Source organism: Vigna radiata, chromosome 2 (assembly GCF_000741045.1).
Source record: "Vigna radiata var. radiata cultivar VC1973A chromosome 2, Vradiata_ver6, whole genome shotgun sequence".
Taxonomy (NCBI): domain Eukaryota; kingdom Viridiplantae; phylum Streptophyta; class Magnoliopsida; order Fabales; family Fabaceae; genus Vigna; species Vigna radiata.
The window spans coordinates 4176601-4200479 of record NC_028352.1 but is presented as its reverse complement, the minus strand read 5'-3'; the positions used below and the strand labels follow the sequence as shown (position 1 = coordinate 4200479).

Here is a 23879-nt window from a genome sequence, read left to right as displayed (position 1 = left end):
AACCTTTCAATATTAAAATAATTGAGTCTCATTATTTTTAAACTACTACCACTTCTAAAATGTTATTTTTAAGTCTTTACATTTTTGTCTCTCTAAAATAAAATGAGTAAGAAAACAAAATAGCAAAAATAGATTATATGACAAAATTTAAAAAACATCAATTTTATTTTTTTCTTTAACTAATTTACATTAACCTTTAATTTTGAAGATTTTAAAAGAGAAAATAAATGTATAAAAAATATCTTAGTGATACAAATTTTAATGAACTAGATTAATTTAACTGTTTTATTATGAAAGTAGTTATGTGAAATATCCATGGCCAATTCTATCGGTGGTGAATATATTTTTAATATACATTTTTTTTCTATAACAATCCAAAAATTTTAAGCATCATATAGTAATATTTAATTAGGTATTTCAAAATAAATTCATACTACAGGTTTTAGAACAGAGAAGTAGATACTTTAAAATACATTTAAAATAAATTCAATAGTAATTTAAAATATATACTAGGAAATTTAGTATGATCCTTTTTTATATATATAGTCTATCTTGTGAAGTCTCGTTCAATTCTTATCTTCTAATTATTTGTCTCATTAGATCCTAATAAAGTTAAAATAGTCTCACATATAGTCTTTCTCAATACACTTAGATTCAACCTAAATTAACATTTCTTCTTGAAAATAACCAATTTGACTACTACAACGCACTAAGAACTCTACATGTACATATGCATTATCAAACATATATTCATACGATCATAATTATCTTAAACAACAACCAAGGAAAACTATTCAGCAAAATTATAAATCACTTCTAGCATGTAAATAATTTCACAAAGTTACCACTCAATCTCAGATAACTACTACTCAGTACCACAAATTTAGAGCCTCATTGCCTCACCAATGCTCGATGCCAATCTAACACTACTCAACGACAAACACTTGAATTTATCATGCCTAGCAATAGTTAGGCATTGCCCAACTAAGAGACCCTTTTAACCTCTTTATTTACGAAAACTTAAAAGTGAAACCCAATGATAAAGGTTGTCGCCCAACAATAAAACATACAAATGTATTTTTATGCAATTTAAGCACTTCTCCTCATTCCAAGGTTTTCACTACTAATTATCATGTTATAACAATCACATGATTACATTCTTAGAAATGCAAACAACATGTCACATTCAATATTACTTCGATCAATGCATTCTTCCTTATCTATTCTTTACACACTTCAAGAATTTAAACTTTAACCACGTCCCTAATCCATTGCTCACTTGAAGGGATTTGGGAGAAAGTAATTAAGTGGATTTGAGAATATTTGAACATAATTTTTTTTTGTTATTTATTTGAGTGGATTTGGAGATAAGTGAAAGTGAATTTGGAAGTAAAGTTTGTGAGAATTAATGTATGATTTAATTTATATGACAAATTAAAAAAATTTACTTTCAAATTTACTTTTTTAACCTTTTTACTTTTTTTACTTTTTTTTTACCAAACCCTATGTAGTTTATTCACTTTTATTCTCTACTCTCGCAGTCCCATCCCAAGCTTTTTCTTATATTTTAAGATCTGTCTTTTCTTCTTCTCACTTCCGTACACTCTCCCTGGTGGTGCGGTGGTGTGACTGTTGTTGCTGTTTGTGGTGCGATGGTGTTTCACTGGGAAGTTCGCTTATACTGATTGGTGGTGCTTCGTTTGCCAGTGTTTTATTGCTGTTATGTGCTACCTTTTCTGCGTGAAGGAAGACGCGCTCAGTCACGGATGTTAGGCACGAATGTCGCATATTTGATCTTGAAATGGATGTCGCATATCCATCCACAAATATCACACATCCATTTAAGGCTAATTGGATATGGGACATCCGTTTTGGCTTTGGGTGGTACGTAGCTCAATATACCATCGTCGTCTCCTCCCAGAATATCACCCAACAATGTTTTAAAGAATCCAAAGTTTTATAACTTTCTCATGCGACACCCTGCATCACCACCCAAATGATACCTACCCCAGAAATACAGTCCACGTGGCAATCCCTGGATGCGGCATACCTGCGAGGATCCATGGAGGTACCCTCTTCCCATTGCATTTGCTGGTGCCAGTGGAGGGTACCCTCTTCCCCAATCGGCCATTTTTACCAGTCCTTGCACGAAGACAAACCCAACAACCTTCAAAATTCAAGCCAAATTTTTTACCTCCACAATCTCCACCACCTCCTCCTCCTTCTTTCCATTTGGATTCACTTCTCCAACATCTTCAGCATCAGTCCCATCACCACTCCCATGTTAACCTTTGTGCCTGCTTCCAAGATAACAACACCCATTTTAATAACTCCCTTCATTCAAAGCAAAAGAAACCTTCTTTAGCTTCTAACCACGTTGTTGAACAAGACCAGCTTAATGATACAAAGTTTGGATTTTTATCCGACAAGGGTAAGTTGTTGCTCGATTCAATTGTTGGGTCACCTTTGCATGAATTGAATGGTTTTTTCAACTCTGTTGAGTTTGACTTGCTTGAGGTTGATTTTCTCGGCCTATTGAAAGCTTCAGACCTTTATGGGAAGTGGGAGAGGACTCTTTTGCTGTTTGAATGGGGCTGGTTGCATTTTGAGAGTGAACAAAATTTGAGGTTGGACAATCAGTTTTTTGAATTGACGGTTCAGATATTGGGGAGAGAGTCACAACATTATATTGCATCAAGTTGTTTGATTTAATTCCTGTGGAGTAATACTCACTTGATGTTCGAGCTTACACTGTGCTCCAACACAGTTCATGGATTTGTAGAAGAGGATGCAAATCTACGAGCTCGGGTCGCTTCCGCCATTCCTGCTGGTCTTTGCCGAAAGGATTACAGCGGTGGATCACTGTTGGAATCAGCACAGACTCGGTGGGGACAATTTCGTGGGCTTTGCCGGAACTGCATCCTGGGCCGTGAGTCTGCTGCATTGGAGTGGGAAGGGGATATTTCGCTGCATGCATAAGATTCGAGTTAAAAAATATTAACCTAAAGAAAAAACTTTACTCAAGGATAAAATAAGAATAAAGAGATGAAATGAGGGGTAAAAGTGAAATGGGAAGTGGAGGGAACAACGCCCCAAAAAAATTGTTCAAATTCTCTCAAATCCATTCAATTACTCTCTCCAAAATCTCTTCAAGTGAACAAGACATAAATGATTTTTCAATCCTATATATTCTAAATATTCCAATACAAGATGCAAAGGCATTTTCATCCTTTAAATATAAACAATAACATCATCAAAGTTACATTCATTCTATCTCATATTGGTAACATTATCCGTCACAACTAACATCTCCATTTTAGAAATTTAGAAAGAAAAAAAAATTAAGATTTTTGAGAGAATTTGGTTTAAAATAAAGAAGGGGTTTTCTCTATTTTCTAAGAAAACATTCTCTCTCTATGTCTACTTATATAAGAAACTTATTATTACTGCATTTAAATTAACCCATGAAAAATCATTTGATCGGCAATTTTTTTAAAATATTTATGTTAATATTTCATATATCTTAATTAAAACTGACAGTAAATAAAAATTTAACAAGTTACACTAGACATATAACACATTCAATTTAAATATAGCACGTCTGAAAAAATAAATGATAAAATTTCTCTAAAATATTCGATAGAATCGCGTTGCTGGATATACAAAAGATGGTCAACTTCTTCTTTCTGCTTAGTAGTTATAGTCCTAGTGCTAGTAGTAGCCATTCAATTAGTTTGGCTGCTGGGTTGTTCTTTTGTTGTTGATTGGAATTAGAAAAACCCACAAAGAAAATGATTGCAAGACATTGGTAGTGCACAAACCAATATAAAAATAAAATTATAAAATTGGTGATAATTTTAGATATGAAATTTTACTTATATATATATTTTAAAAATCACGTCAAACTTGGACTATTTTTTTTTTCTAGAATTATATTTGTATATGGTACAAATATAATTTAAAAGGACATTAAATTAGTTTCTATTATTAATATTACGTAATAGTATAAAAGTAATCTAACATTTAAATGAATTAAACATTAACACGTATAATATGAAACATTGTTAATATAGAGTAGTCCTAAGTTTATACATGGATCATTTAAGTCGGTTGCAAATATGATGTGATTTTAAAGTTTACATAAAGGATTGACAGGGCGACAAACAAATATCTTTCCATTATACTATTGGTCAACAAAAAAATTAATAGCACACTAGATTCCACTAAAGTGTTTTTTTTTTTCCTATTCTATGTATGTATGATAAGAAAAAACCAATGAGCTAGTGGCTTGCTTTGTTTGCAAAGGCTAATTTGAAAAATAAAAATAAAAAATAAAAAATTAACCTTTTGTTCTTGAAAATGACATGCTCCTACCTCATTGATATTTCCGATTCTGACCAATGAAAAAACATCCTAGAAAGTTCATGTTCTCTGTTAACATTCAAAATATCATTTATACCTATTTATTAAGTTTTTTTAGCATGGCTTAGGAGAAATTACAAATTACAATAGTAAATCAAAACTTTTTCTTTCTTAATCACCTGATCATTTTCTTTTATGAAATGTTAATGGAATATAATGTGAATCTGCACATTTATGCTTGTATAATATACGACTTTTCTACCCAGAAAGAAAAATACAACATCTACATACATCATCGTTATCATCGTATTAACAAAAACAAGAAAAGATATAGTGATCAAGTTGTTAAAATTTAGTATAATTTAGCATTTGACTTTATTTGACATTTTGCTTATAATCTGATCTTGAGAAGATAAACTAAATTAATCTAATTATCAAGAGAAATATAATTACAATCTAATTGGTAGTTCATAAAATCAAATAAATAAGTAAATATCAAGTTAAATATTAGGTTTTTTAACCAATTATGTAAATGAATGATTTTTTGTTTTTTTTTTTTTAAAAAACACAACTTTTGTGTAAAAAGAAAAGTTGTATAAACGTTGGTGGTGGGCTAAAGACCATTTGAACCTTTGAATAAAAAAAATATATAATATTCAGCACACTTTCAAAATATGCATTATAATTTAAAGATTGAAAAAAAAAATCTTTTGAGAATTTGATAAAAAGATATTTCTTCAAAATTTAGTGATAAAAATGAAATCACGTAAATCATTTGGAACATTAGTGATTTTTCTTTTTACTCTAATAATATATAATAAAATATTTTTATTTAGTGTGTACTTGGTTTGAGATACCAAATTTTCAGCCATTTATAACTTATACATTGGGCTTGGATATTGGGGTCACAAAATTGCTATAATCAAGATAAATTTTTGTGATATATTTTTGTTATTTAAACATATTTATATTAATATATGATAATATGTATAACAATCAAATATCATATATAGCAATTGAATATCTTTATATTATCAGTATGAGTCTATAAATACAATATATATTTTTAGAGAAAGTATATAATCAATCGTCATATTAAATTTTTATTCATAAATCTTGACAAATGAAAGACAACTTAATTTTTAAGAATTCATAATTCATCTTAAAAATTATTTCACATGAAATATTCCGGTAAGAAAAAGTACATTACCATATGTTTAGTTTTGTTTATCATAGTTTTTACAGACTAATTTTATATTCTATTTTATTGATGTATAACTAGTGCACTTAAGGAAACAATAACAGTTATTTTTGTCTATAGACAACGATTCTACAACCGAGATATATACATGTGAAGTAAAAAGAGGCAGGCTTTTGCCTCGGTTCAGGAACCGAGGCAGTATGTCAAACTCTGTTGTCTCAGTTGAGACCTGAATCGAGGCAGTAGAGTCACAAGACCGATTAGTTGTGACCTGCGTTCATCGTTTAAGTTGCTTTGAATATGGAAACCACCACAGCCAAACCCAACCGCAAAAGAAAATACACGAACAAGAACATGAGATCAAAAACCCAACTCGAAACGAAAATCCTAAATCCTTAAATTGCAAAATCAAATAACAAAAACAAAAATTCCCAAAACCAGAGAACAATTAAAACCCTAATTTCAGATCTCAAGATGTGCCTAAGTTGTCGAAGTCACCTCCCTTCCCGCATAAACCAACCAACACCGAGAAACAAAATGGACTTTTCCCTCCATACAAAACACAAACCATAGTTGGAGAAAAGGAAAGGAGGTTTGTGCCTCCCTCACTGCGAGGCAAAACAAAACGAGAAGAAAAGAAAAAGATGAAGATCGGTGCTTCCTCCTTCTTATGAAGCCACGACAAAGGACTGAAGAAGATAACAAAACATTGCATGAAGAGAACCCCGAGGATGACAGAGATCAGCGACACAAAGCCTAAACGAAGGCATTTTGTTTAAAAGTGCCTCCCTTCGTGAAATTTAAACCTAAATGCATGTTATTACCTCGGTCCGTGGGCAAACCGATGCATAAAACGCGTACAACATCGGCTAAGAGGGATGAGGCAATAGAGATTACCAAAATGGATTTTGGAACGTTCAATTTTAGAGGATGTGTGGCCTATGGCAAGACATACTACCTTGGTTCGTGGGCAAACCAAAGCATAAAGAGTCTACGACATCGGCTGAGAGGGAACCGAAGCTATAGAGGTTACCAAAATGGATTTTGGAACGTTCGAACTGCCTCGATTCTGAGCAACAACAGAGGCAGTATACCTGGTCGACATCGATTCTCAATAACGGAGGCATAAAAAGCCTACAACATCGGCTAAGAGGGAACCAAGGCAATAGAAGTTACCAAAATGGATTTTGGAATGTTTGATTTCAGAGGATGTGTGCTTGTGGCAGGACAGAATGAATTAGAACGTTCGGTTCAAAGGATGTCTAGTTCTGGCAAGTGATATTGCTTCGGTTCTGAGCAGAAACAAAGGCAGTGTACCCATTCGACATCGGTTCTTAATGAACCGAGGCAAAAAGAGCCTATAACATTGGCTAAAAAGGAATCGGGGCAACAAAGGTTACCAAAATGGACTTTGGAATATTCGGTTTCAGAAGATGTGTACTTGTGGCAGGACAAAATGAATTAGAACGTTCGATTCAAAAGATATTTGATTTTGGCAAGAGATACTATCTCGATTTTGAACAGCAACAGAGACAATATACCTGTTTGATATCAATTCTTAATAAACCGAAACATATAATATCGTTGTAACTATAAAAATATGCCACCAAAAACCAAAACGTATATAACACATTAGAAAACTCGTTTTTTACTAGTGAATGGTAAGTTCTCTTAAAACTTAATGCACTACATTATATTAAAAATAAAAAATCAAACTCAATTTGTATATAACTAGAAAAGAAGATACCTAGATGTATTTCTGCTGGTATTAATAAAATAACTACATATTTTACATATGAAAGGTAAAGCTATATTTTTAACTAAGTCCTTCAATTATTTTACTAAAAATACTAAATTATTTTGGTGGAGACTAAATAATTTCGAAACAATTATTCAAATTTATATTTTAGACTTCGTATATCTTCTAGACAGTAACACTCTGTACTGACTTTTTTTTTTTTTCATATAACTCACTTTTAGTAAAAATAATTTTAATATGACATTATATCAGGTTTAAATTGCAATAACTATTATTTTAATATATGATTGTAGTTTATATTTATGATGATTTACACTGCTATACAATATATCTTTAGTTATTATAATTTATTTTTCAAGAACATTAAAATTTAAGTTAAAAGTACGTTTAATACCTATTTCGGTCTCTCCTTTGGGAGAGTTTGTTCAAAGTGGTCCCTCCTTTTTTCAAAAGTTCACTTAAGTCCTATCTTTTGCAAAAACTGTTCAAAGTGGTCCTTTTTGCTAACGGCGTTAAGTTCAGTAACAGCAGACGTGCCAGGTGTCTAACATCTGCTGATTTAGCATTGTAATTTGTTTTTAAAAAAATATATAATGATGACGTGTAAATGAATATAATTAGGGTTGGATTAAAGAAGGATTTAGGGGTTTTGATGATTAGGGTTGGATTAAATCCGAAGCAGAAACGACGCCGTTTTGATGGCTTCTGTGTTTCAGTTGCGGCTTCGTTCTCTCTGCACGTCGTCCTCGAAATGGAGGGTGAAGCAGGTGACAACTTCCAACTTTGAAGAGTCCCTGCAAGAGCTAAAGACTCACATCTCTTCCTCCGATTATGTCGCCGTATCCATGGCCAAGACCGGCTCTCCGTCGCCGCCGTCCTGGCTCCGCCCTCTACCTTTCGACACCGCCCAGACCGCCTACTCAAAGGCCTGCCGCGCTGCCCACCGCTTCCAGCTCCTCCACTTTGCAGTATGCCCCTTCTCCGTCTCTAGCTCCGACAAACTCCTCGCTCACCCGTTAGTTCCCGACACTTTCACTTCTTTTTCGTTTATTGAAAATGCTGGGTCTCGATTTGTTTTGAAGATAACGTTGAAAATTTGCAGTTATAATTTCGTGTTGTTTCCAAGAGACGAATTGAAAATGGGGATGCCTGCTTACAGCTTTTCGTGCCAGACATCGCTTCTTGCCTCCATGGCTCGCAATCCCTATCCCAATCGCAATCCAATTCCAATTACCCCAATTTTCTAACCCTAATTATCCCTAATTCATTTCTTTATTTTACCCTAATTAATATAATTTACACATCACAATTATATATATTTATTAAAACAAATAACAATGCCATATAATCAGATATTAGACATCTGGCACGTCTGCCGTTACTGAACTTAACGCCATTAGCAAAAAGGACTCCTTTGAATACTTTATGCAAAAGATAGGACTTAAGTGAACTTTTGAAAAAAAGAAGAGACTACTTTGAACATACCTTTCTAAAGGAGAAACCAAAATAGGTATTAAACCTTAAAAATATAAACATTAAAAATAATGGACCGAAAAGGAATAAGATATTAACAAAAGCATTTAAGGATATTTTCGATAAAGAAAACCAACTAAAGATATTTCTATAAAAATAATTTCCTTAAAAAGATATTGTACAAAATAATTGTTATTTTAGACGTATATTAGAGAAAAAAAATCGTAAGACATTCATCTCATTCTATTTATGAGTTTAATAAGGGATAAAATATTAAATAAAAAATAAAAATATTTAATGTTATTTTGTTTTGGTATTTAACAAATAAATACTGGTTGAAAATATTGTTATTGTGATAGTTGCAGTGCAGCAGGAAATGATGATTAATTAAGGTAATGGTAGTGTATGTCTCTTCCTATTGGAGGGTGACGTGGCTGTGAGCATGCTCCCTGAAACACAAGGAGATGTTAAAATAAAACATTTTAATGAAATAAATTGGGAAGCTGGCAAAAGTGTTAATAGTAAAAGAGAAAGGGACAAAATAGGGAATGTCAGAGTAACACGCGCAGCCAATAGTAACTTCCCACGTCGCCTCAATTCTCAGTAAACGGAGTTCGTTGGTACACACATAGAGAGAAGCAACAAAAGGCCCTTTTAAATACCAAACACTGACACACACAAACGACGCATCTCTCTCTCTCTCTCTCTCTCTCCCTCCCTTCTCTTTCTCTCTCCCTTTCTCTCCCTCTCTATCTCTCTCTTCTTCCTCCTTCGGCTTTGATTTCTCTCTCCTCATTCACGATCCCAATTCCACTAGGGTTAGGGTTCCATTACCCTTATCTCCTTTTCAATTCTCGTTTTCCTCTTTAAACAGCTATTCTATTTGATTATTAACCATTCTTTTTCGTTGTCTTTTTTTTTTCGTCATTCGGTGAATCCAGGATTCATTTCCGATGCGATTCTGAGCTTGTTAGATCCACGACAAGGTTTCGTTTCCCAGATTCTTTTGTAAAAAATTCTTCCTCTGGCCAGCAGGTTAGATTATCATTTATATATTTCTCTTGCAATTTTCACTTCTGCGACGTGTCTCTGTGTAGATTAGTTCGTGATGATTTCGTCTCGCTTTAATGGTTTCTTTTTTATTGTGTGAAGAAATTTGAGTTATAGTTTAGAGGTGGAAATAGTTAGTTGTGTTTTTTTAAGATATGTACAGCGAATGGCTTTTTCCTCGAAGGCCGTGACTATGTTTTTGTTGAATTTTCATCCAATTTATTAGAATATTCAGTGACGAGTGTCGATGGTATCATGTATTGATTTCTGGCCATATCATATGGCGGTGTGTATTACTGTTCCGGCTTTGGCTTCTCTTTCCTAATTGTAGAGGCTTGAATTCTCTTGGGTTTTTGTTTTTTTTTTTTTTTTTTTTATTGTATTTCTCTGTTCGTGTTTATGAGCTTTTGGTCAAAGTTTGGTGATTAAATGATGTCGGGTTCAATGTTTTCAATATTTTCTTAATTCTTGTTTGATGTTTCGACATTTGTTGCGATGAATAGTTATGAGGTAAAACTTTTTCAATATGTACAAGGATGTGACCACTTTGATTGTGTATTAATTTCTGGGAAGATTGTGGTGTGATGAATCGACTGAGCAGGTATTGGACAGTAGTTTAACTGAGGAATCATGTATGCATGTTTGGAAAAAAAAAAATCTAACAATGCTGAAAACAGGGTAGCTGCTAAAGAGGGCCGTTCTACTCCTCACTGCTATGACATTACAACTTGAGCATCTTCAACTATCTTAATCTTTTAACAATTTTGAAATGAATTTATGATTGTGAATATATCTGATAGTACGCCTTGATATCTTTCACATTGTGTATGGATCATTTTAATTGAAATGGATATGCAGTAGGACTTTTACACGCTTGTAACGTTAATTTGTATCTCTAATTGGTTAAAATTGAATCAGTGCTGTACCTTTTTCTATCAGGGCTAGGGATAGGGTGGTTGGATTGTTATAAATTATTCTTTTTATGTCTATGAAGGCATTTTTTGCAAGATTCTGAAAGTTCATAAGTCAAATAATGTTTGATAATGTCACTGCCTGGTTTGTGATTTATTTTCAATTTGTGCTTGAGAAGTTGACAAGTCACATGATTCCTTACCATTTTTTTCCGGGTTCTTTTTGAAACTTTGGGATTTTTCTCTTTATGCAACCTGGCATGCTCATGCCTAAAGAGGAACAATGCAACATATTTCTTGTTTAAATGGATATGCGCAAAAGCTTGTTTCGTCAATATTTTGCTTTGGGAAAAGGTTTATATTGTTGCCTTGCATAAGTTTGATAATAATCATAGTTGCGTTCTGGGGTTGCTCTGATGTGGCTTGTTGTTTATAACGAAATTTGTGATGAAGTAATCTTAGATGCTTGTATTTTGAATATCTTCGGTGCAGGAAAGTTGAAAAAGATGGACCATGACAAGACTGGGTGCCAAGCTCCTCCCGAAGCTCCTATACTGTGCATCAACAACTGTGGATTTTTTGGAAGTGCAGCTACCATGAATATGTGTTCTAAATGCCACAAAGACATGTTGCTGAAACAGGAGCAGGCCAAGCTTGCCGCATCGTCCATTGGGAATATTATGAACGGGTCATCTAGCAGCACCGGAAATGAACCTGTTGTTGCTGCTAATGTTGAAATCCCACTTATTTCAGTAGAGCCTAAAACTGTCTCTGTGCAACCTTTATTTGGTTCAGTTTCAGAGGAGAGCGAGGAGGCAAAGCCGAAGGATGGTCCTAAACGTTGCAGCAGCTGCAATAAGCGAGTTGGTTTGACAGGGTTCAATTGTCGATGTGGCAATCTTTTTTGTGCTGTACATCGCTACTCAGACAAGCATAATTGCCCGTTTGATTATCGCACTGCTGCTCGGGATGCGATAGCTAAAGCAAACCCAGTGGTCAAGGCTGAGAAGCTTGATAAGATCTAAGGTTTAAAGTCGAAGTTTCATACTTGAGATGAAGTTATGCACAATTTCATCGTGAAATGACCCGAGTTTCCTTCACATTTAATTGGTGTTCTTATTATATTGTTATATGTGGTATGTGACTTGGAGTTATAGGACACATCTCTGCAATTTGAAGGACTCTTTCATGTGATTGGCGAAAATATATATGTTGGCCGCAGTGTTTAAGCTTTTAAATTTTTGCTGGTTTGGTGAAAGTTGGTGTTGTTAGCTTTGTAATGCTTCTATCCTGTATCAGAATGATATGTGCAATTTGAAGATGGTACCAAGAGCATTCCTACACATGTGATAGATTGTAATTGTGGTGGGCTTTCTATGAATTTATTTTCGATAAAACTTTGGACTGCTTTCCATTTGCAAATTTTTTTAGAATTTATTCTACTTCATCACTTATTCAATATAATAAGTACCAAATAAAAGCGAAAAAAAATTAAGTTGAGTTAATATTTGCGAATTTGGCACCGACCATAATATTGTGAATATTTGTCAAAAATGTAATAACAATTTTTCCGAGAAGAAGTTAAAATATTAAATTGATCAATCCCATTAAAACCATTAAAACGTGTACTGGCATCGGTTTGTTAATAATCTTAAGCAAGACTCGCACCTACAACTGTATCATCTACACGAAAAAAATCCCGTTTCTAAAGCTTAAGTTGCAACGTTCAATGTATTTGTGCAATGCAACTATGCTTTCACAGAGCCCAGCAACTCATATAGGATACATTTCCGAAGGATGTTGCTCCCTGTACCTTCCCAAGTGCGACCTTATCTCCCACTATTTAATTTTATTTCAAAAATATTCTACACCTCTCTGCTATTTTCTTTTATTCCAAAAATACCCCACATCTCCTCACTATCCTTAACTATTTTTCTTTTTCCCTCTCTACATTAATGGAGCATTTACATGGCTCATTAATGAATCATTTACATGACTCAAATTTGAACTTGTGATATATTTTCTTAAATAAGTTTGATTCAATCTTATTTTTGTTGTTTAATATATTTTTTCTTTTCAAATTACTTATTAAATAGTAAAATTTTGTTCTAAATTTCTAGAAAAATGTTTATATATATGTGTGTTTTTTTTACATATAATATCTATAATTTTTAACATTATATTATGTTTTGACTCATCGACATATTTGACTCAAATAACATAAATAAAATATTTAATTTATTAGATAAATAATATAAATTTTTTATTAAATACTTAAAATATNATTATAAAGTTAGTATATAATAATAATAATATATCATTATTTACTATTAATATTATTATTTTATTATTTTGTATTTGCATATAACTTTTAATTTTATAAAATGGAAATGGTGAAAGTACTAACATTGAAGTTTCCTTTGAATTTTATGTTAAAAATTATAGATATTATATGTAAAAAAAACACACACATATATATATAAACATTTCTCTAGAAATTTAGAACAAAATTTTACCATTTGTTAAGTAATTTGAAAAGAAAAAAATATATTCAGCAACAAGAATAAGATTAAATCAAACTTATTTAAGAAAATATATCACAAGTTCATGAGTCATGTAAAATGCTCCATTAATTAGTCATGTAAATGCTCCATTAATATAAAGAGAAAGAGAAAGATTGTTAAGGATAGTAGGGAGGTATAGGATATTTTTGAAATAAAAAAAAATAATGAAGAGATATAAAATATTTTTAAAATAAATTAAAATAGTAGGGATGTACAAGTCCCACTTGGAGAGGTGGAGGGAGCAACACCCTTTCCCAAGCCCACAACCAAACTAATAATCCAAGCAAAAAATGGAGGATTGAAACGGAAATTTAATCATTGTAACGATAATATATTAGGTTAACATTGTATTTCTAGATAATGGATCCATATGTAATGGTATTCGTTATTTTATTTATATATATCTTGGATTAAATTTTATAACCATTTTATACAAATTTCCTCTTTAAATAACTGAATATTTTAAATTAAAATAAGCATATTTCTATTTTACTTTTTAAATAATTGTTAATCTAAATTTAGTCATTGAATAAAATAAAATTATTATTTTACTATTTTATCATTGTTACTACTTGATCCTTGTAATAACTATTTTTTTAAAATTCAAATAATTATTTATAATAATAAATAATATATAAATTATTTATTTTTATAATTATTTTAATAAAAATTATTCTATAATACATAATGCCTGTATTTTCATTAGTTTTTCTAAAATTGATTATCTGCTTATATTTATGCTATAAAAATGATTTATTTTATATTTAACTTTTCATAATTATGATAAAAATAAATTCTTTTTATTATCGTTATAAAAAAATTAGATACATGTATTTTAAGTAGTAAAAATAAAATAAATAGATTATATAATGGTATTAAAATAAAAAATTAAAGGTATTTTTCAGTAACATGTATTATTTTACTATGATTTATTTTTTCTTCCTTAATTCAATTAACCTAATTTTTTTTACTAAAATATCAAATTTAGTCACGTAAAAATGTTTATCTATAAAATAAAATAATACATGTTACCGTGTAAATATGTTTGCTTCTGATGTAAACATTAAATAACACTATGGATTTCAACTTGTAACATGACTACATGGGAAAATCATACTCCTTATGTTACGAAAAATAGAACTTCAATGTTCTTGAAATGTAATTCATATTAAATAAAGGAATGAATTTTCTCTTCTTTCTTTTCAAGATCTTTGTCAATGCAATAGAGTTCCAACTTAATAGTTGGACTTGTATACGATATTTATTTTTATTTAATATGAAATTTAAAAAATCTCTTTAGGTTTTTAAGAAAATATATCTTTTTAATCAAAATTTCATTTATCAAAAATAAATATAAGAGGTCACACAATATAAGAAAAAAAAAACGTTAACAAAATAATTTTGTAAATTTTTTATACCATATTAATTGTTATCTAATATGATACTCAACACCATCAAATCAAATCAGAAAATATAATGGATGCATAGATTCAACAAATGTATAAAAAAAATTATATTAGCAAAGGAAAATAAAAGAGTAGAAAGGAATAACAAAGTCATTCATTTTCATTAACCTAAAATAAAAATCACCATATGTCACTGTCACAAAAATCATATCTAATTATGCATAGGTTACGACCAAAAAAAAACCTAACGCATAAAAATGTGATAATATTTTTTAAATTATTGGAAAGAAAATGTTATAACATATAAAATTGTGATAACATTTATTAAATTATTGGTAAACAAAAAGGACAAGTAACCGTAAAATAATTTTTCAATTTTATGTATGAAAATCATTGAAATGCAGTTATCCGTATATTAAAGTTCAGTAAAATGTTTCTTGAAAAATTGGTTGTTATATGATACTAATAATCATACAAGAGTATTTGTTATTAAGATGCTGATGGTGTATGATCTTTTTCTGATAAAAGGTCTACATCCGGGTATATTGTGTCTTTGTTAGTGGTAGCTTGATTTATTGAAAAAGCAAAAAATAAAATATTACGATAAGATTTATAATGCAGAAGCAGAATATAGAGTTGACATTGGTCACTTGTGAGCTTGTTTGACTTAAGAAATAGTTTTGAGAACTAAAATTTAGAAATGTCACTCAAATGACACTTATATGTGACAATCAAACTGTTATTTATATTAGTTCTAATCTTGTTTTTCATGACAGGACTAAGTACATTAAGATTGATTGAGTTCGTTAATTCAAATAATCAGTTAACATATATTTTTACTAAATCTTTATAGAAACTAATAATTAATTATATTTATAACAAATTTGATACATATGATCGATCTAAAAATTAAATTATAAGTATCTTATTTATTTTATGATTATATTTTATTTTAAGTTAATTTGTTATAATTTATTATTTATATTTTGAACTTATCAACTATTAATTAAAAATAGTATATGTTTAATATAAGAATTATATTGATTACTGAACCATGGGTAGTACCTCTAGAATAATTTAGTACCCACTCTTCTTCTCTTCTCCACCAAAGAAAGACTTTTTCTTCCATTAGTTCTTTCTCCCTTAATTGTGTTAAGGTTCAATTCCTCCTTTGTTCTCGTTTTTTTTGGTTGTGGCCAAATACTCCTTGAAGAATCCCAATTTAGTGACTAATTATTTTGGTAGCGAAAATCTAATTTTAATAAGTACTTTAAAAATCAATTCACAAATTATTTATAATTTTTTATTTATAATATAAATTATTTTAATTATCAATTATTTTTAATTTATAAATTGTTATATAAATAGATCACTATAATAATTAATTATTTTTTGTTATTGAAATTAATTATTTAAATATTTTCTTGTAATAATGTTCTACTATAATGTCTTGTACAATCAATAATATATATATTAGTTTAAGTATATAATGTGAAACTGAATATTTATTAAAGCTTAAATATTTTTTAGAATAGAGGCATTAACTAAGTCTAATCATGGCAGACATAGATTAATTAAGCATAGTGAAAAACTTTTTGGCACCAATGCTAAGCGAATAGAAGATTAGTGGGTACTTAGAGTAATTTACCCTAAGCAAAATTCTCACAAACATTGGGCATAATAAAAGACATGAATAATAGATATATTTGGTCTTTGCTCACTTCCTTAGTGGTCAAATGTCTCAGAAAATAAGCACCTATTTTTCTTTTCCAATTGCGAGAATAATAAAAACGAAAGTAAAAAAAAAAATTAAAAAAAAGCATAACAAAATTGTATGGCGACTCGTACGTTGTCGTGTCCCCCATACACTTGGAACTATCTTCCCTTCCCTCACTCATTCCACATTGTGAACACTCCACCATTTGACGTCTGCATGGATTCCGCCGCCGCCGCCGACCAACCGCCGTAACCTCCGGCTGGCATGTCATAGTCAACCTTCACCAAGCCAAGTTCCTCCGCCGCGCCCACTGCGTTACCCGACGATGGATTCGAAGCCATACCAAACCCACTCCCTGCTGCAAACCCACCAACATTGCTATTATTGTTGTTATTATTCTCCAACACAGATGAAGAAGAAGAAGACCCCATGTTCATCATTCCCTGAAGCAATGCAGGATGGTTCTGAAGGTAGCCACCGTAGAACTGAGGATTATTCTGGAGGTAAGAAGAAACACCACTCTGCTGGTGCAACTGAAGCTGCGTTTGGATGTAACCCTGGTGTAAAGGGTCTTGGTGAGAGAAGTGAGAACTCATGTCATGGTTTTGCAAGGTTAGCAGAGGTTGAGGTTGCTCGAACTGGTGGTGCTGCATTAGAGGGTAAGCGTGTAGCCTGGAAGAGCTTGAGGTTCCATATTGGAAGGTGGATGAGCCTAGTGCAATCATCTCTTCACGTTTTCTAGAAGATTCTAGAGCTTGAGCTTCTTTCAGACGTTTTGCAGCGCCTCCTCCTATCGGGAGAGTGTTGCTTTCGAGAATAGCTTTCACGTCATAACGGCTCATGTCAAAGTTTGTAACAGCGTTGAGACCTCTGAACTTTATCGCTGCTATGTCGTAAGCTTCTGCAGCCTCTTCCTCAGTACCTGCAACGAGAAGTAATAATGCATATTCACTTATACGTATTTGTTTTTCTTTCATGAATCTAATAAGACATCCATCCGGGTTCACGAATCTAATAAGACATTCAAAGACTTTAATCGTTACTATAACATATGGGATAATGTTTTTTTCCTAATAAATATTTTTGACGTTGGTTAATTTGAAAATCTGATTAGTGTAACTTTCAATGTTTAAATTTATGTGGGTGGCTTACTGAAAGTTCCCAAGTAAAGATCTTTGTTTCCTGCAACTCTACCAATCCTTGCTTGCCATCTTCCGTGTTGGTGATGCCTGATCAAAGAATAATAATATTCTGCTAAGAAAAGAGTAGAAAGAAAAGGAGCGAATGCATGGGATGAGAGGAAGAAGAAGAAAGCATGGCTGCTCCATTTGACACCTTGTAACTCCGCGATACATTGATGCACCTCTAGAGAAACCGCTACTTTTCCTGCAAATCACCACCACAATATGTCTAATAATAAGCATTTGAAAGAGTTGTAAGAATATTATGAAATGGTGTTATAAACTTTTTAACCTATTTCGATAACTATCAGATACAAACTCATCAAAACAAAGCCATATTAATTGTGTATTTTAATGACTGCCACAATCAAGTTCGTAATTTAATAGCGTTCTCAGTTGTCAAAAGTTTAGCAAGTGACTCTAATTAAACTATGCTAGTGTGTTTGTGTAACAAAGTGGACTAGATTCAAAAATTAATTTTACTTGTCTCCGTTATTGCACTACTACTGTAGACTTGTATTGTACATGTTTTATGCACGCTGTCTTTGAATTAGTCACCTTCTTATAGCGGCAACAAATTCTTGTCTGGTCATGTGTTTCATTTCATCCAATTCCTTCTCGTAGTTGCTAATCTGTGGAAAAATTAAAGTAAAACCAACAAGATTTCCTTGAACCAGAGTCTGAGAAGCATTGAGAAAGTACCATTAACTTACTGGAAAGTTGGTAGTGGTGGATGTTCCCCAGTACTTCAGTGCTGCTAAATCATAAGCCCTAGCTGCTTTCTCTTCTTTATCATATCCACCTGAGATTATAAATAACAAAAGGAAAACAATACATTTTGTGGTTTGATTTTCTACCTCCAGGAACTTAAAAAATGAAGAGGGGTTGGAAAATAGACTGAAATGGAAACACTTACCCAAATAAACTGAAGGAAAGTTGATGCCAAGTATGAAGAGAAGCAAAACATCAAGAGATTAATGTGTTAATAGAACTCTCAATTAATAAATATCACCTAAAAACTTCAAAAGTAAAACTCAAAAAAATGAATTGATATGAAGTTTAATCACCTTGGCGTCCTTTTCTTGATTGTCCTTCCCTTCTACAGCTATTATCCCAAAGGTGAGCTTCATACCTTCCAGTCCATCTATGTCTGTTTATATATACATTTAATTAGCACAATAAATAAAAAAACCTTGACCATACAAAGAAATTTGATTAAGTGAAACACAGAATGATTATCCAACCGCGTTACTCCACGATATATGGATGTTCTCTGACCGAAAGTATCCAAAGTTCTTCTAGGTGCAGCTTCAACAGTGTTTGTACTATTTTCACCACTGGTTTCACATGTAGAATCCTTACCACTTCCCATGGATAATGTCAACGATTGCAAGTTACTGTTAGCATTTTCTTGATACTCATTGCTTGGTGTGTCCACCACGGGGTTTTGCAAAGGCACCAGACTGTTGTTTGTGAACAGATAATCTGAATCATTTGACTGAATTTCGTTTAAAGCAGCAAGCTCTGACTGATTTTCAGACTTGCTCACTCCAAGAAAATCAGCCACTTTTGGAACCTCGTTGCTGCTATGAGTGTTAATCAGATTCCAATCTGTCGAATTAATTAAATAGCGGAAAAGAAAGATTAGCAAAGCAAATAAATATAGAATGAGAGACAGGAGAAGAGAGAGAAGAGAGAGGTCACCATGATTTTGGAAAGGGTTTTCCATGCTTTCGTTCACCAGCCCAAGGGAAAATTGGTGGTACTGAGTTGCTTGAAGATCATGGGAGGATGGTAAGGAAGAATGAGTGGGAGAAAGAGGGAAAGAAAGCCAGTTGTTGTTCATTGAGCCCTTATTTGCTTGCTTTACCTTTCAAGAAATCAAAAACAGCTGTATCTAACACATTAGATGAGGAGAAAGATTTGCAAAAGGGAAACCAAAGATGTGGAAAATAAGAGAAGAGCAAAGAAACATATATAGGTTTACCAAGGGTTCTAGCAATGAACAAGCCTTTCAACTTCCAAGCTTAAGACAATGGAAGAAGAGAAAGGGCTAAGAAAGGAACATTTTAGCATTATTTAAAGCTCTTCCCTTCTTCCCCGTTCTCTGTCCTACCAGGTATAATAGTTAAAATGATGTGTGACTGTGACACCCCCTTAGCTAAGGTCGATTTTGTAGACTCTGACTCTTCTCCACCAGTTTCCAACACTAGCAAACAAAGTTAAAATCTGCCTACAATCATTATTAAATAATTAATATCTATGTAATAAGATATTATCAGGGACACGAGTGTGTTATTAAACTATTATCCTTCAAATCCTTCAGTCTTTGACCAGAGACAATACCACCATTCTCATCTCTCTCTCTCTCTCTCTCTCTCTCTCAACCTCTCTCCACCCACTTGGTTTATTGGAACTCTCGTCCTCGTTCTGTGAAAACAATGACTCCCAAAAGCCCAGCATTCCCACACACTACAAATCATCTCTCGGTCTCAAAATCAACGACTCTACGTAAAGTTAGACTACCGACCTCTATCTCTCTCTCTCTCTCCTTGCATATACAAGCCACATGAATACATTCATATATATAATGAAGGAAACCAAAATAAAGATCTGAAACGGGATATTTAAACATCAGGTAGAAGATCAAGTCCATTGTAGAGAAACTCTCGAATTCGGTATATAAATTAAGAAAGAAAAACCAATCTATGGATTCCCGAGTCCTGCATGTGTTAAAGATGCATGAGTACGGTCATGCATTATTATATGGTGAAAATCCGACATATTAAAAATTAAAAGTACAAAATGAAAGAGTAAGAATTACTTTTTGTTCAAAATGAGACCAAGCTGTATTGCATATTAATATTATTTAATTAACATGATTCAATTCAGCAGCAATTAAGAAATATAATTTGAAGGGTTTTTTTTGTTCCCCCAAGTAAAAATCTGTTGACCACCTACTCGATTTCCTCACCCGTCAAAAGGCCACTAGCTTCAAATTAATTTATTTAACTTAAACATATGCTATCATTTTATCTGCACTAACACCAGAAGCTTGTATTCTGCTTAGGTTAAGTTTCGTCCTAAAAACACCATTTCTAGGATATAGACAAATTATCAAAAGATCTGCCAAACCACCGTCTATGTACAGTGGCTTAACTTGCCCGCACTCACCATCCTATGTTAGCCCTAATGCATCTTCACGTATCCTAATGAATAATCATTACTGAACATGGCACAAATATTTCATATTTTATGGAATGTCTAAGTTATCACTCAATAATTTATAGTATATTCAGCTAGTAGAGATAGGGAATAATATAAGTTACTAGCTTGGCAAAGCTTGGATCTCGTAATATACCGCAATTACAGCACAACACACGCACACGCATATCTTTTATGAGCATATATTTGGTAGCTTAAGCACAACGTTAAAATGTTCAGTACAATTATACACACAAACAATGATTTTTTATATCGCTGATATTATGTAAATGTGACAATAATGTGTTGTTGAGAGGGACGAAATTACAATGCTAGAATAATATTATACATGCATGTATTTACTTTTGATTTATTTACAAAATAAAAGGAACATCTCGTGAGAGAGCATAAGCCATTGTTGTGTGGACAATAGGTGTAGCAAATCTACAAGCTGAATAATATAAACTTTCCTGTCATATAAACTATACCATGGCTATCACATTTGTTTGATGCATGGAGACAGAAGATTAAAAGCGCAGCTATATTTATAGAAAAGAACGACTCCGTAATTGAATATACAATTTTCAGAGCATAAACACTAATCAAGTTAGTCAGTGCAAGAGCGAGGGAATCCATGCATATTTTCTATTTATAAATCTTAATTTTAATTTCTGCTAAATAAATTAGAAACCTTGGACCAGACAATCTCAGATATAATTCACCATTAGCTAGTCATAGATGAATTGGAAGAATCTAAACTGAAAAATAGGATTACTATATATAAGATATTGATTAATGTAGCAGCGATATTACCAAAAATAACAGTGAGAAGCACTGGCAGTGAAGAATAAACAATTCCAAATACCTGCCAATGTTGATGATGCACTGCTACCGCCAAATTGTTGTGCATAAACAATAAGCGATTTTGACCGAAGTGAACACAATAAGGGAGCAAAACCCCACGTCTCTCGCTGTTCCAATATTTATACCTCAAAAACTATAAACAAACCTAGAACTAGTTCTTGCAAGCGAGCATTTCTTAAAGATGCAAGAAGAAGGAAAACATAGATATGAAGCATAAAAGAGAAAGGGAAAAGGGAATAAATAGGAATGAAAATGGAACTAAAAAGAAGAAAAGAAAGTGCATGAATTGATAAGGAATCTGTTTCTCTCACAGTGTGAACAGTCTTAATTGATTTTAATTGTTTGTCTTGAAAAATGTGGAAGAGGAAGGGAATAAATAGAGTTTAGCGAATGGAAGGAAGAAAGGGGTGCATGGTGGCGTGGTGCTGATTCGTCACCGGTCATACGCAGTCAACCAAAAATTAATCTGGTTGTCACGCCGTTTCAGGTTCTTTGGCCAAATTCAGAGTCAGGGGAATGTGACTGACACGTGTGCATTATCCCTTCCTGCTTAGGGTTCTCTTTGTCTTCAGGCTTTCACTTTCAAACTCTGCAACCAAACCAGCCAATTATCCTGTTTGCATGCTTGCACTAAAAACCATGAATAGCTAAAGAACTTTGACCACGTTCTCACCACCCTACCCATAACTATCCCTTCATTATTATCATCCCCTCATTACTTCTATATCCTTCATATCCCTTCAACTTTATACATACATACATACAACAGTGTATCTATAGCCATGATATCATGCACTTTTTTCATTTAGTAGAATCAATATTTACTTCTTTAAATGCAATATCTTTTATAATATATGATATCAAACAATTTTGAATATTTATCTGCCTGTTTGGCATGATGATAATGTTTTACAAGAGAGTTGAAGGAGGAGTTGAGGGTAATTGAATGAAGCGTTGAAGGGCATTTAAGGAGAAAGAAGGTCACGAGGATCCATAGAAAATTTTGAGAATTTCCAAGAGATGGGAGGAAATGCCGGGAAAGTGCTCGTGTCGCCTCGAAATGAAACACTGGAAAAGGTTGGTTGATGTGTTATGTTTGGAGTGAGTCTTTCTCCTAAACTTGAACCACACAACACAACCTTAGCTTCCTAGGTAGGTTTAGGTTTGTTTCTAAAGCATGGGACTGATCCAGTGACCGTAACCAATCAGACAAAACACACATACTATATAGTAAACAGTAAAATCAAATTCCCTGCATATAAGCAACAACTTCTTGTGCATGTATGTGTGCTCCTGTGGGATTTGGAAAGCTCCCAAAGTTAGATCTCATTTGTAGGAACTTGGCTTTTGAAAAAATATGGGAATTATTAATTCAGTGCACACTCATTAAACATATACACTCAATTCTTACATGTATTTCTGAAACATGCACATAGTAATACATAACATTCAAAAAACATAAAAGGTTCTTCCATATTTCAAAATATTTTGTTTTCCTTCCAAATATTTCAGATGCATATGTATCTGTGACATTCACTGTCACACCTTTCATCTCTCAAGGTTAACCAGCTCATTCTTTAAAAAATTATGTTAGCACGTTGTGTAATAGGAAAAATCTATATCCACATAGTTTTTTTTTAAAAAAATAATGTGAGAAATTTAAGTAGGGTATGAGAAAAAGGTTTATATGTAAAAAAACTACCATTTTCAGTATCAACTAAGATACAATAAATTAACATTAAATTAGAATATATATATATATATATATATATATATATATATATATATATATATATAAGCATTAATTCTCATTATATATAAAACTCACATCATTTCATTATATATCATGATGCATAAATCGGTCCCAATTAATGTAGAAACCAATTCTTTGGTATAACCAAAATGTTGATAATTAATATTAGAGATAAATTTTAAAGCTAATTTTAATGACTAATTTTAGATATTATTTTCCTTATCCACAATTTTTAGTTTATAAATTAGTTATTATAATGGCTAATTTATTTTTATACTAAAATTGATTAAAATTAATCACTATTTAAATATTTCTTGTATTGTATTATGTAATTACTTTTTTTAGATTATTTAAATGATTACATTTTTATTACTTTTTTTACTACTTCTATTTACCTTTTATATATATATATATATATATATATATATATATAT

The 23879-nt window shown here is 32.1% G+C and overlaps 3 protein-coding genes across 4 annotated transcripts; 2 read left to right on the top strand and 1 right to left on the bottom strand.

The window, feature by feature from the left end:
• Positions 1–7942: 7942 nt before the first annotated feature.
• LOC106778535 (poly(A)-specific ribonuclease PARN-like) lies at positions 7943–8569 on the top strand. Its single transcript, XM_014666506.2, has 2 exons — positions 7943–8337; positions 8425–8569. The coding sequence occupies exons 1-2, from the start codon at positions 8021–8023 to the stop codon at positions 8567–8569; spliced, it is 462 nt and encodes a 153-aa protein (XP_014521992.1). The 5' UTR covers positions 7943–8020.
• An 883-nt stretch (positions 8570–9452) lies between these two features.
• LOC106756576 (zinc finger A20 and AN1 domain-containing stress-associated protein 2) lies at positions 9453–12153 on the top strand. The gene is made up of 3 exons (XM_014639052.2): positions 9453–9613; positions 9737–9830; positions 11249–12153. Exon 3 carries the CDS (start codon positions 11263–11265, stop codon positions 11779–11781), a length of 519 nt encoding a protein of 172 aa, XP_014494538.1. The 5' UTR covers positions 9453–9613; positions 9737–9830; positions 11249–11262; the 3' UTR covers positions 11782–12153.
• A 4179-nt stretch (positions 12154–16332) lies between these two features.
• On the bottom strand, positions 16333–19807 carry LOC106755856 (AP2-like ethylene-responsive transcription factor PLT2). 2 transcript variants are annotated; one of them, XM_022778402.1, is made up of 10 exons: positions 19612–19807; positions 19329–19494; positions 18869–19235; positions 18692–18774; positions 18541–18549; positions 18338–18426; positions 18183–18256; positions 17779–17829; positions 17596–17672; positions 16333–17365 (listed from the first exon to the last, which is right to left on the bottom strand). In XM_022778402.1, exons 2-10 carry the CDS (start codon positions 19468–19470, stop codon positions 16617–16619), a joined length of 1641 nt encoding a protein of 546 aa, XP_022634123.1. In that variant the 5' UTR covers positions 19471–19494; positions 19612–19807; the 3' UTR covers positions 16333–16616. The 2 variants fall into 2 exon arrangements, with proteins under 2 accessions (XP_022634123.1, XP_014493562.1); XM_014638076.2 differs by having other exon boundaries at positions 16334–17365; positions 19329–19515.
• Between the last annotated feature and the right edge of the window lie 4072 nt (positions 19808–23879).